At 40.7% G+C, this 14748-nt stretch overlaps 1 protein-coding gene across 1 annotated transcript; it reads left to right on the forward strand.

The window, feature by feature from the left end:
• The first annotated feature begins 342 nt into the window (after positions 1-342).
• LOC108115020 (replication factor C subunit 1) lies at positions 343-3819 on the forward strand. The gene is made up of 4 exons (XM_017226262.2): positions 343-435; positions 502-1823; positions 2002-2838; positions 2903-3819. The coding sequence occupies exons 1-4, from the start codon at positions 427-429 to the stop codon at positions 3678-3680; spliced, it is 2946 nt and encodes a 981-aa protein (XP_017081751.2). The 5' UTR covers positions 343-426; the 3' UTR covers positions 3681-3819.
• The last annotated feature ends 10929 nt before the right edge of the window (positions 3820-14748 follow it).

The raw sequence follows: 14748 nt of genomic DNA on the forward strand, positions 1-14748 counted from the left end.
ATAAGTAATAAAAAACCCAATTAGGAGAGCCCTGTAGAAACTTTTGATGGGGGATTGTAAAATACAACTCAGTAAATTAAACAACTTTTTCAGCTTTTTTTTGTGTAATGATTTAATTAAAATAAATAAAAGTGGTTTCAAAAAGCAAAGCGATAGTCTTGTTTTAAATACTTTAACTGAAAAATTTATTGTCATTCGCACTGAATTTATATTTGGCCCCACGCTGCATAAGTAATTCTACATTCTTATTTGGTATTCAGTGTGACCATAGATTGGTTACTCTTATCGATTGACTATCTTCCCAGTGATTTTTAGACATTGAAGTGCGCAAATTTCGGTGATAACACCGCTGCTCTACTTGGTAACACTGTTCACATCAGTCTGAAATTCGCAACTTAGCTTCAAAAATAAACAATATCTGCCGGAATGCAACGCGTATGTGGTTGACAGTCTGCCGTGAGCTTAGAAATTACATTAATGTGCTTTAATTAATCATTCTAGGGCATTAACACTTACTTCAAGCCGTTGCCTGCGAAGCCGAAGAAGGCGGAGGACGTAAATGGAGAGACGCCAACAAAGGCGCCAAAACGCAGAAAGGCATTGGTAATATCCAGCGATGAAGACGAGGTGGTCGCCACTCCCCCGGAGACCAAGAAACGCAAACCCTCAAAGGCATCTAGCGAGGATGAAGTGGTGTCTGCCACACCGGAACCCAAAAAAGCCAGGAATGGGCAGAAACCTTCACTGTCCAAGCTCAAAAGGCACGTGGATCCTTCTGAACTTTTCGGTGGAGAAACTAAACGGGTCGTTGTGGCCAAACCGAAGTCCAAAGCAGTTCGCGAGTTCGAGAACGAGGATATAGACAGAAGTTTAATGGAAGTCGACCTAGACGAGAGTCTCAAGGAAGATGCACCGGTGAAGAAGGTTCCTTCACCTCGCAGGAGCTCTCCCTCCCCCAAAAGATCCAAAAAAAGCAGCCCAGAGCCGGCCAAACCCAAAGCGACCAAAGCTAAAGCCCCAACTCCTCGTGCGAAGAAGGAGAAGCCACCTGCAGATTTAGAGTCCAGCGTCCTAACAGACGAGGAACGGCACGAGCGGAAACGCATGACCGCCGTGCTCTACCAAAAGTACAAGAACCGCAGTGCGTGCTTGAATCCCGGCAGTAAAGAAATACCCAAGGGCTCGCCAAATTGCCTAAGTGGACTTACATTCGTTGTCACCGGAGTTCTGGAATCAATGGAGCGCGAGGAGGCAGAGGCGGTTATCAAGGAGTACGGAGGAAGGGTAATGACCGTGGTGGGGAAAAAACTGAAGTACCTTGTCGTCGGTGAAGAGGCGGGACCAAAGAAATTGGCAGTGGCCGAAGAACTTAATATACCCATTCTTAGCGAAGATGGCCTCTTTGATCTAATTAGGGAAAAATCCGGGCAAGGTAAGCAGGTAAAGGAAGAAAAAAAGAGCCCTAAGGAGGAGCATAGCTCCAGTGACAAGGAGAAGAAGGAGGCTAAGGCTCCCAGTAAGTCTAAAATTAAGGAGGAGAAGGAAGACACTAAACATAAAAGTGGCGAGAAGCATACCTCCAAAAATAAAGTCAAGGAGGAACACACATCCCCCAAGGTAAAAAAAGAAAAGCAGGATCATGTAGCAGATATAACTGTGAAAGTAAAAAAAGAGCCCAGCTCCGAAGAACACAAAGCTCCGGTGGCAAGGACCGCCAAACCAAAGACTCAGGATCTGGTCGGAATGGCCTGGGTGGACAAGCATAAGCCCACGAACATTAAGGAAATCGTTGGCCAGGCAGGACCCGCTAGCAACGTTACCAAGTAAGTAATTAAAATTTATACGAAAGAACATGATCTTTTGTACATCGGTATGTTATTCTTTGTTGGGTTTATACTATTGATTTGATTGGCTAGTATTTTATTATTTTACTTTATATGTGAAGGCTTTCTCAAACTTCCTTGTTTTAAGGTTTTTATTTATCTAATCCAATTTCCCCAGGCTGATGAACTGGTTATCCAAGTGGTATGTAAATCACGACGGCGATAAGAAGCCTCAGCGACCAAATCCTTGGGCTAAGAACGACGATGGCAGCTTTTACAAGGCGGCCCTGCTATCGGGACCGCCGGGAATCGGAAAGACCACGACAGCAACTCTGGTGGTGAAGGAGCTGGGCTTCGATGCAGTAGAGTTCAACGCCTCCGATACACGAAGCAAACGCCTACTGAAAGACGAAGTTTCCACGCTTCTGAGCAACAAATCTCTCTCTGGGTACTTCACCGGTCAAGGGCAGGCGGTATCCCGAAAGCACGTGCTTATCATGGACGAGGTTGATGGCATGGCCGGAAACGAGGACAGAGGAGGAATGCAGGAACTGATCGCTTTAATCAAGGACAGCTCTATTCCGATTATTTGCATGTGTAATGATCGAAACCATCCTAAGATTCGGTCCTTGGTCAACTACTGCTACGATTTGCGATTCCAGCGGCCTCGTCTTGAGCAGATCAAGGGAAAAATTATGAGCATCTGCTTCAAGGAAAAGGTTAAGATTTCACCTGCGAAATTAGAAGAAATCATTGCGGCCACCAACAACGATATTCGGCAATCCATTAACCATATTGCCCTGCTTAGCGCCAATGAAGACCTTAAATCAGAGCAAAAGGTAGCCACCAAGGATCTGAAACTTGGACCATGGGAAGTGGTGCGGAAAGTCTTTACAGCCGACGAGCACAAGCACATGTCATTCGCCGACAAGAGCGACCTTTTCTTCCACGACTACAGCCTGGCCCCGCTCTTTGTGCAGCAAAACTACCTCCAGGTCTCACCACAAGGAAATAAGTAAGTTTTGTTAGTGGGACTATGTCGCATCCATACATATATTTACACTCACCGCTTTTTGCAGGAAAGATGTTTTGGCCAAGGTAGCGGCTACAGCAGATGCCCTCAGCTTGGGTGACCTCGTCGAAAAGCGCATCCGAGCTAACTCTGCCTGGAGTCTACTGCCCACTCAGGCCTTTTTCAGCTCGGTGCTACCGGGCGAAAACATGTGCGGACACTTTACTGGACAGATCAACTTCCCCGGGTGGCTGGGCAAAAATTCGAAGTCTGGAAAACGGGCTAGACTTGCCCAAGAGCTTCACGATCACACAAGGGCCTGCACCTCGGGCTCTAGATTATCCATGAGACTAGATTACGCCCCCTTCCTTCTTAATAATATTGTGCGGCCTCTGGTGAAGGATGGACAGGAGGGCGTGTCCGGCGCTCTTGATGCTATGAAAGAATACCACCTACTTCGCGAGGATCTGGACTCGCTGGTCGAGCTCACCTCATGGCCGGGCAAGAAATCGCCCTTTGATGCAGTGGACGGGAGAGTAAAGGCAGCCCTCACACGATCCTATAACAAGGAGGTTATGGCATATTCCTATTCCGCTCAAGCGGGCATTAAGAAGAAGAAAGCAGAGGCTGGTGGTGGTGATGAGGATTACTACGGCGCGGATCAAGGGGAAGAGGATGGAGCTGGTGGTCAAGTCTCTTCAGATGAGGATGAAGACAAAGATAACCTCGAACTAGATGGCTTGATCAAAGCCAAAAAGAAGCCAAGTACGTCCAAGGCAGCTGGTGGATCCAAAAAGGGTGCTTCTTCCACAACCTCAAAGCCCAAAGCCAAGGCAAAGAAGTGAAGTTTCTTGAGATTTGCATGATTGATGAGTTTTCCATGGAATCTATATTTATACATTTTTTTTCGATTAATCACGATGGCAGTCCATTGTTTACATTGTTAAAAATTTCAATAAGAACCAATAAATAATGCTTTTGGGATGAAAATCCACTTTTAATTTGGTACAACATCATAGAGATAAACATATTCGGCGGAATATTAACATATACATATATATGTATATTCGATTCAATGAATAGAATGGAACAGGTAAAAGAAAACGTTTCCGACCCTAAAAATTATATATATTTTTGATTAGTATGAATAGCGAAGTCGGTTAAGCCATGTCGGACTGTCCGTATGAACGTTGAGATCTCAGAAACTATAATAGATGCACAGTTGAGACTAAGCAGGCTTATTCTTGAGGTCCCTACGCAGCGCCTACTCTAACGCCCATAAATCAGGAAAAACTAAAACCGCTGAAATCTCAGGAACTAGAAAGTTGGGATTAAGTACGAGGTGTGTTCAAAAAGTAAGGTGACTCTTCAAATTTCGCGAATTTCAAATTTTTCGATTATCGATTTTTTTGTTTTGTTATATTGGTACACTCTTCCCTAACATCTGTACCAAGTTTCAATGGAACATCCTCTTTTGTTTGGTTGTGAGAGGCGTAAAGTTACAAGTTATTTTGCGAGCTCGGCGATTTTTTGCTATCGAAAAATATGGATCAAAGGATTTCGATTTTTTGGCCAAAAACAACACCACAATAATGCCTCAGCCACCATATTCACCGGATTTGGCCCCATGTGACTTTTTCTTGTTCCCAAAACTGAAGATAATCGAAAAATTTGAAAAATTTGAAATTTGAAAAGTCACCTTACTTTTTGAACACACCTCGTATAACTTCTAAAAGGTTTCGATAATCGAAAAATTTGAAATTCGCGAAATTTGAAGAGTCACCTTACTTTTTGAACACACCTCGTATGTCTCATTTTGAGATGCCAGCGCAGCTTATGGTGGTACCAGGCTCAAAAGACGATTTTCGCTATTCGTAGAAAGACTGATATCTCGGGAACTATACGTGATAAGTGAAGTTGGGATTAGGCATGTAGTTTCTAATTTTATTTTGTCTTTACCTCTCAAACTATAACTAAACAAGAGGAATAGCTATAGTCGAGTGCCGCGACTAAAAGATACCCGTTACTGTTTTACACAATTTTAAAATATTCATTTTGCTAGTTGAAATTACCCAAGCGCCACCTATTGTCGGAGAAAGCATGTCGAGTAACTGATAGTGACGTCATTGCCTTATAACCTTAATTTCTTTATAAATAGCGAAATAATGTTCCGATTTGAAAAATCTATGGTAAATCGATAGATATTAACAAAAATAAGTAATACAAGGTCAAACGAAGGCATTCATAATAATATTATAGACGCAACAGTTTTCCGCGGTTTGTGGGCGCATCTCTTAAATACATGTTCCTAAGCAAAATTTTGTAGCTCTTATAGTTTTCGAGATTTTTGCATTTTTGGTTTTTCGGGTTTTGTGGGCGTTAGGGTGGGCGTGGCTTGTTCGAAAAAAAACAATTCGCATTGGAAGCATCATTAAAACCTACATGCTTTCTATCTCTTATAGTTACCGAGATATCAGCTTTTCTAAAACTTCCGAAAACCGGCTTTTGAACCTTGTGGGCGTATGGGTGGGTGTGGTCGGATAGTAAAACCACTGTAAGATGCGCTGGCATCTGAAGATTATACTTTCCGAATTTCAACTTTCTAGCTCCAATATTTCCTGAGATTTCAGCAATTTTCGTTTTTTGCGATTTGTGGGCGTGATAGTGGGCGTGGCAGGATGCTGTAATAAACTTGCGCTGTCCCGGGACCTCTAGAATCTTCAAGGTTAATCTCAACTTTATATCTGTTATAGTTCCTGAGATCTCAGCGTTCATACGAACGGACGAACGGACAGACGGACATGACTCAATCGACTTCGCTATTGATCCTGATCAAGAATATATATACTTTATAGGGTCGCAAACGCTTCCTTCTCTCTGTTACATACTTTTCAACGAATCTAGTATACCCTTTTACTCTACGAGTAACGGGTATAAAAAGTGCATGTCTTTATTACTAGAACTAACAAGAAAAAATCAAGCAAAATAGAGACATAATTTAGATCTAAGCTAAAAGTAAAAATTTTTAATTGTATAGTAACTTAAACTACAGGACTCTAAAATATTTCCCACAAAAAGTTAATTTAATATACATTAAGGTAAGCTAATTAAAATTAATTTATAAATTATATATTATAAATTTAATTATAAATTAAATTAATTTATAATATACATTTAATTTAAATATACATTATTTTTTGAGGTAAGAAAGATGTTTCACTGTGTATTTATTTGTTTTCTTATTTATTTTGAATTCGCCCCTGTAAGTCGCACTGCCTTCCAAACCGTTAACGACATTACGACTCCTTAAGCAAAGGAGCACAAAAATTAGCAGCGACAATTTAGAATGCGGTCCCGGAAGAAGCGGAAAAGAAGTACATATAATAATTTTTTGAGTACATGACCTGTTTTTCGAAGAACGCTACATAAAGGGACAATCAAACAACTACATTTGCATCCGCATCAAGATATTATGACCAGTTTGTCCAAATTCCAGCAAAAGCCAGAGCAGTATCACAAATTCGAAATTTTTTCTTTTTATAGGGTTTGCGGGTAAATTTTGTCTGACTAAAACTTCTCTTTGAAATAATTCACAATAAGTAGTATTATTTTATAAAGGATTGTAACCCTAAGACTATCAACCACATTGTAATAATTAATGTCCGGCAACAAACGTTCGTGTTCGACTTCTCTGTAACTGTATTTCCCGTATTGGGCTAATGCGTTTTGTTAGCATTAGGAAGAACTAGAATAATCATAAAATCGAAAGTGTTAAATCTGTTAGCCGGCATTTTTCAAAATACAAATTTTATCGATATTATTGTTGATTATAATACGAAAGCATCTTAGGATCATGTCTCCGCTATGTTACCACTCCACTGTTAATTGAATGTAATATTTTTCGGTGTGACCGAGCACCTCACTAGAAGACTGATCGCAAATTTACATGAGTTTTTATTATGAATACGGTTATCTTCAATTTACTGTGATTTTAGCTATTTCGCACTTATTAATTTTAATCCCCAAAATGCCTAGAGTAAAATTATTATTTTTTCGAACTATCGATTTATTCGATAAGTCGATACTATCGTGATTGGTTGGCTCAGCTCTAGCGCTATCTTGTAGTAGCGCCAAGGAGTATCTGAGTTTTTTCCCCGATGTCAACGCGAACGGACTGCACGTACTGAGGCAGCTGAAAATGCAGTGAAAATTGCCAGAAAAATCAGGGGACAGCATGTGCGGGCAACTCCAACCAACCAATTAACTGCAAGAGTGCGCGATCCATTTGATTTTTCGAGTTCGTCTGTTGCGGGAACCTAACGAAATAACGATTGTCGATTTTTTCGCACTGAAAAATTCTCGGCTTACGCGCGCCTGTGTGTGTGAGTGTGTATCTGCATCCATGTAAAGGGCGCAGCTCGGCGAAAAACAACACCCAGAAATATCTCATTTTCCAGCCTTGCGATACGCTTTTAATTAAATTGGAATTAATTGTAGTTCAAAGCGTCAAACTCGACGGGTTTTCTTTGTTTTTTGCGCAACTCGCTGCGCTGAAAATTCAATAAGCACGTAAATTCCAGCACACACACACATATACGACCTCAACCGCGCACGCACACCAATGCAGCGCTGCTGAGCTGGGCGTCAGAAGGAGAGAGCGAGAGAGAACGAGAGAAGAGGCAAGTGTAGACTTTGGTCCCCTCCCACATCCCCTTTTTGCGAAGTGCCAACCTTATTGTTGTTGTTGGGCCAGGCACAAGGACACACACACACACAGACACACTACAGCCTCCCCTACTCACGCATACATGGTCACGACAAAGAGCCAGGGTTTTTCGGCCGTCTTCCTCTTCCTCTTCGGTAAACAGGTGCCGCGCCTTGTGCCGTTACTCTGCCTGCGATGGGGCTTCGTGCTCCGTGTTTTGGCAACACATGTTTACCTTTTTAACACTCGTAGTGTGGGCCCAAATGCCATTAAAATAAGAGTAAGCCCAGTGGGTGGCTTAAGTGAGAGGGGCGGAGGGCAGTGTTGTGAATGAAAGATTCATATGAACGGAAATTCTTGTCGTCGAAATTTTTCATGACTGTATTCACGATATTTGAGCTGAAGTTTACTCAGTGAAAAGTTTCCTTGTACCGCTACTAATATACCAATATAGTTCTTGATAAATATGCAAGTTTAGAAAATATCTTAAACTAAAAATATTATATATTGACGCACACAATTTCATGAGCATAACAAAAAATATTTTTCTGATCTTGTTTTAATATACTAATGTACGCACTGAGTTGCAAATTTGAAATGTATCTGAAAAATTTGATGTTCATACAAAAAACATTTATGTTGACCTATTCTTATTTGTCATACTTTTTTTTTACATTTACATTTAAAATGTGTCCCATTTGATCTGGTATTTTAAGGTCAAATTTTTTTATTATTGAATCGCGATTATTTATTTAAATGATATGTAAGGGCATCTTCGTTAATGAGAAAAATTGGTTTCCAAGATTGTTATTTGTCGAATTGCAGATGTCTTTTTCTTTGATTCTTGGTTCATATCTTACGCGCGTCCTCCCCCATCTTCTTATCGCACGGTTTTACAATGCTTTGCACACAAAGCTCGAAATTCAGGTCATTGCATTTGTTTGACTTGCCACCCATTAAACCTCCCACCTGCCACCCCCGACTTTGGCCGTCTCTTTCTGTCGCCCTCGTCCTGCGAGCAAATGTTGATTTTTCAATAGATTTCCCTTTCGATTCACTCGAAGGTCTGTTAAAAGGCAAGTTTTTGTTATTTTCCGCCTTATTGGACTCTTCGTTTTTATCGCTTCATGAGGTCAGCGCATTTTCGTATTCCGTGCGTCGTATCTTTATTTGCATAGTGACGAAACTCGACGGCAATCATGTTCTGCAAAAAGACCGAAACTGAATACAGGCACCTATCGATAAACGGTAAAAGGGTGCTGATAAGACAGAACATGGAACACAGTTACACGGTTCACATAACGGTTTCGGTACCTTTATCTCGGCTGCAACAGCAACAGTCAGTATTCGAAAAGATAACTGAAAAAGTGGGACAGTCTTACCTGCATATCGTTACCTATTATGGTTCTATATTATGTTTTTCATTGTAAATCACATTTTCTATGGGTACTGCAAAATATTCATTTGCGCTACATCGTAGGAATACTGAAATTAAAAAGTATTTACCCGGCATGAATTTGTTGCATTGCTCTTTCGTCTTATAGGAATATATACTGTATTCTCTATTTATGTACACCGCTTACATGCCTTCTTATCAGCTGAACAGTGTACATATGTGTGAGTAAGCTGGTTGGAAAAGGGGGAGGGAGGGCGCACAGATAAGCCAGCGACAACAACACTCTCGACGGAAGCGAACGAAACCGATGCCGTTAAAAATACCAGTTTGTTAGCATAGCCGTTCGTTAATTTTTTGGCAACTGAACCGCCCTTCTGACATCATCATTTGGGGCTCTTTTGATTCCAATTTATGTCTTAGTTTTAACGTTTGTCACGTGTGTTGAAGCCCGATGCTTATACCTACAACTATGTTCTTTCGATCTACTATAAGTTCGACACCGGTAGCTCGAAATTAAGCTCAGTCCGTGCACACTTTCGAAATGTCTTAAATGTATGTATGTAAGCTAACTGGCAGGAAAAAAGGTTTGTTTGAAATACTTTGCGATAACTTCACTTGCAAATGCTATTTTTATAATATTGGTTGATAAAGGTGTGTTATTGCGTTATCAGATTTGAAAATAATTACATATTCGACATGCCAATATAAATTTTGTGATTGTTCACCAGAACCATCAAAATAAATAAAAATATTTCATTCCCCTTCTAAATTCCGCCCGGACTAGACCAAAATGGTATAGCCGTGCCCTAAGGTACAAAAAAAGTCTTTTTCTAAGGGTGAATCGAAGACTAAAAATGTAAATTATTAAATTGACTATGATAGAAAATATCTCTTATCCAAATGAAACAACAAATTTTGTATAAAATTCTTTCTTTACTAGTATTTTTAAACAGTAATTGTAAGAACAACAAAACAATATTAAAAGTAAAAAGTAAACTCTAATAAGAATAAGACAAATAAATTAAATACAAATACATATTATTACTCTCATGTAAGTTTTTCGTTGGTTTAAAAAAGAGTAAACTTATGGAACTCTGCACCTTTACAGCTGCTTTTAGCTAGAACTTAAAATATTTTAAAAATGTAAATTGTAAATAAACGAACGAAGTTAAGTATCTCGTTCGAAACTGGTTCTATGAACAAATATGCTGGCGATAGTCACATAAAATTCTCAATTATTATTTAAAGCCATTTGGGGTTTCTCTTAGATTTCGCATGCCCGCGATATCTCTTTCTAAATATGGCAAATGCCGAAGCCATCTCACGGATACAGGGTTTAAATTGGAAGCCAAGAGGAAAATAGAAGCTGAAGTAGGAACCAAACTCGACTTGTCTTGTTGACTAAGAGAGAACGAGTTAATCGTGCAGATGAAATGGGTCAACAGTGGACATTGGACAGACTGTCTGTCGCTGAATCGCAGAGATACACAGATACAACGTACAAAGTGCGCTGACAGCCGCATTGGGCCCGGCTAAATTAAGTTGCCGGCCAACTTCCATGCCACACAGCCATGCTCACAGCCTATACATATTTTATTTGCGATCTCAATTCGCTTTGTTAGCTTTCTGTGTTTTTCCGTCCCATGTATGCCGGGGAAAAGCGGAGAACAAATAACGAAATGAGAGTGGTCGGAACACGATGCACTCGGATCCACCCTTGTTCTCCTTTGTTTTTCGGTGGTTTAATTGAAATTTGTTGTCTCGGCAGTGATTTACACTCGTTAGCAGGTTTTCTGGCTTTGGTCAAAGCGTAAAACCATTTCCATTTCCGTTTTGAGCATCCAGAAAAATCAAAATGTATCTGGTGTCACCGCTCGTCATGTGCTGCATATAAATTAATGTGCTTGAGCACCGGTACAGTGGCTTCCAGATAATCACAACCAATGAGTCTCAATAAAAATAAGTAGTTCTACAGTATTGTTAAGATATATTTTGCCTTAAGAGCTTAAGTGCTTGATGAATAAAATCGTTTCTTAGAGAACAGTGTAATTTGTGAAAATTCCCTTAGATATAGCTAAAAATCTTTTGTAGAGAATTCTTTGTAGGAATACAACAAACTCAAGGGGCCCATGTCAAGATAACACCCTATCCTCAAGAACTTTTATTTCTTCTTTTGCGTGCACATGAATTTTGCAATCTCTAGATGGCTTTTATCGAGCTTTGTTCAGCAAATTGCCATAATTTGTTGTAAATTCCGTTCAAGTTGCTGCCACAGGAGGTTCGGTTGGCTAAAGGGGTGGCATGGGGTGGTTGGCTGTCTAATCAATACCCATAGCCACTTGTTTGTTCAGTCAAAGTCTTGTCCAGCTGTCACTTGGCTTGTTTGTCAACGAGCTTTATTTTCCACTCCGTACTGTGCACGGGTCTTGTTTATATGCGACTATATCTGTGGGTATCGGGCTATCCGAGAGCTACCTGTGACAATACTAATTGATTTCCACACAGATACATTCGCCGTTTCTATTGCGGCTTTTTGTGGTTGTTCATAAGTTTCTTTCTTTCTCCTTCATATTTTCCTCGTGTTCGTGGTTCGTGGCTTGTGGTGCAAATTAGCAAATAATTCGCTTAAGTCCCAGACGTTACGTACTCGTGGAAATAGTTTTCTGCGGCTGATATGATAGACCAAAGAAAAACGTATTGAATGGGCTTCTAGTTAGGCATGCCTATAAAGAAAAGCAATTACATAACTAGTATAACCACTTCAGAATAATTATAATAAGACCCAACGAGCCCTGTATCGAACAACGGATTCTACCCTTCGAGCCGAGATAGCAATTAAGCAGTTCTGAAGATTCTAAGGAATATTATCTGCTGACAAGTAGAAAAGCCGGCGTCGAAGGGTTGGCTGAGGCAAAAATTTGCCACACACATGTCCCTCCGTATATCTCTTTCCACTCATACCCGTACATGCCCCTACACCTCCGAGTGTGTGCCATAAAGAAAGGCTGTATACAGTGAAATAAACAAAGAGCCGAGTCATATAAAAGAGCAACTGGCCGGGGGTATGGGTATGGGTGAGCGTGAGGTGGGGGACTTTAAATAAATATTTTAATGAACTGCACTAAAGGCTGTGCCGACGCCTAAAAAGAGTTGACTTTGAAACGCACTGACTTGCTGGCAGTAGCAAGAACTACATCAGAAACCGCCTGACTGACAGACAAGCGGAGTGCATCCTTTTATACGCACATACCCGCACATCAATTCTGTGTGTGTGCATTTTATTTTTAACCCACTGTAGAACGTGAAAAAAATGCAAGAGGTGCGGGGGGGATCGGAGGAACAACCATGCACCATGTACCATCTACCATCTACCATGTGGGATGTAAAAAAGATTTTTTCGTTGAAGTTTCAATTTTTCTTTCTCTGCCACTATACAAACACCCAGCTGCAATTGTTGTTCTTCGGGCTTTGACCTGCTCCTCATTTGCCAGTCTTATTTTTCGAAGAAATCTCCGAGTGATTCATCTCTTTCTCCGCGCAGCAGTCGCCGGGGAATTATGAAAGATGCTGGAGATACATTTTAATTGAGATGCTTTTCATATACCAAATAGATCAATAAAATTGAGTTCAAGATTGCGATTGCTTAAATTGAAAGTTGACATGGTAAATATATATGAAGTGATGAAAACAGTATGAAAAAGAAGGGAGTCAAGACTATTTAAGAAGATAACTTCATCTAAATGTTTAAGTGGACTGTCAATGATGTGTTATATTAAATGCTTTTAAAATACCTTCCTTAAAAATGTCTCTTTATCTTTATAAAGTTGTTTTTAGAGTGCTATTACACTAAATTGTACTCATTAGATGAGAAGAATGCTTCTTAGAACTACTCTGTCTTATTTAGAAAGTATAATACTTGCATTATAAGTCTGGCATTCAGAAAGGTTAACTAAAAATGCAGAACTCTAAAATACATTTGCGAAATTATGTTCCTTCTGAAATATTAAACATTAAGCCACGCCCCATTCCCGACCTTCTCCCACACACCTTGAATGGCAAACGAAACTTAATTAATAAACCATGAATTTGTGTCACTCGACAGCATATAAAAGTCATAAAACTTTGATGGGTTACCAGCTAGCACAACTTTCTGGGTCACACACTCTCGCACAATGCATTACATAGATACAGATACGAGGAACCAAGAGAGATACATGAACAGGAGGCAGAAACTTCCAGCTCCTGTACTTAGAAACTTGTTAAACTTTTCTTGACAAACGACAAACTCTTCGGCGCTCAACTTTGGCTGCCAGTGATTAAGACGGACAGATTTACAGCAGATGTGCCCCATCATTCGCCAATTTGAGCCCCGGAATGCAGAGAGGCATGCAGCGTATAAGGCCTAGTAGTTATGGAATAAATAGGGGGCTACTTGGCCAAACGGATTTGGTCAAAGCCAAACGTGTCTCCCCTAGCGGTACCTCAACCCCATTCTGCTGCGGCTTGCTGTTACTATGTCGTTGTCTCCCAGGACAACTTCCAATAGTCGCCCAGATCCGCAGATCATTAATATTGTGTCTTCGTCCGAGCAATGACCGCTTTAGGTGTTTCGCGATTAAGAATCTCATCAAGTGGGTCTAGCCAAATTAGGAGATCTAGAAGATAAATATTATAGTAATAATAATCTGTTGGTCTGTCATGTTAAGGATTCCACAATTAGCAAGGAGTAGGAGTTCTCAAAAACTAGGATTTCCAGCCGAAGCATGTGAACCAATGCTTTTAGGAGCACTGCGTATTCTTTATGACCAAACGTGACTTATACGAACTGTGAAAGCAATCTGATGAGCATATCTGCTAGTTACGTTCCAATGGTCATGGCTTGTGCATATATGGGAAAGAGTTTCTTCACTCCCTCAAGATAGACACTCGTTATCGCAGCAGCAGTAGAGCTAGTAGAGCCCATGAATGGCTGTCCGAAAAGTCAGCGGTTCATTGAACGCCGCCGAGTTTGGTTATCATGCCAACACATGCTTTATAGTGTCTCCTTCAACCTGACTATATTCATGCGAGGGACTCGCATCGCATCGTAAATTCACACATTTCACGCCCCATTCAACCTTATGGATGGGGCTGGCATCCTGTATCTTGCAAATTGACAGCCAGCCGGCCACGTTCGCATTCAAATTTACGAGTCGAGACATAAATAAATGCTTCTTGCCGAACGGCGGTTTCTTCATAATTTTTCCACATTTTATTATTATTTTTTCTGCCTATCTTCCAAGGCCTGCCCACAGTATAATTGGCGCCTAACTTCTTTCCCGCTCTATCTGTGTTTTTCCAATGTAGGTTGGCGATGACTCCAAGCTTTTTGGAGTTGTGCTCTTAGTACGTGGGCTGGCCACGTGGGTAGGCTTTTCGGGGCCCGTCAAACCCGATCGACCGAGACAAGCGGCACCCGAGAAACAAGAAGCGGAATAGTAGTCCCATTTGATTCGCCGCCTTTCCACCCAGAAACATTTCTCTTGTTTATGCCCCGTGGGTCGCTTTTGATAAGCTTATTTATTTTCACAGGTGGCCTACTAATTTCATCCTCCCATTTCTCAACTTTTGTTTCTTTCTGTTCGGTCTTGGGTTTTTCATGAGCTTAAAATGTTTTAAATAATTTCCAGTCGGTCATTTATTTAGGTTATTGTTCGGGCTTTATGTGCCTTTAATTTTTGATTGAGGGGAGAAGAGAGCGATTGTCGCCCACTCCTATTGCTCGTTTATTATTTCAAATACAATAAATCAGAAACCATTTATCGGCCATCGC

This window comes from Drosophila eugracilis, unplaced genomic scaffold (genome assembly GCF_018153835.1).
Source record: "Drosophila eugracilis isolate 14026-0451.02 unplaced genomic scaffold, ASM1815383v1 contig_1897, whole genome shotgun sequence".
In the NCBI taxonomy this organism is placed as follows: Eukaryota; Metazoa; Arthropoda; class Insecta; order Diptera; family Drosophilidae; genus Drosophila; species Drosophila eugracilis.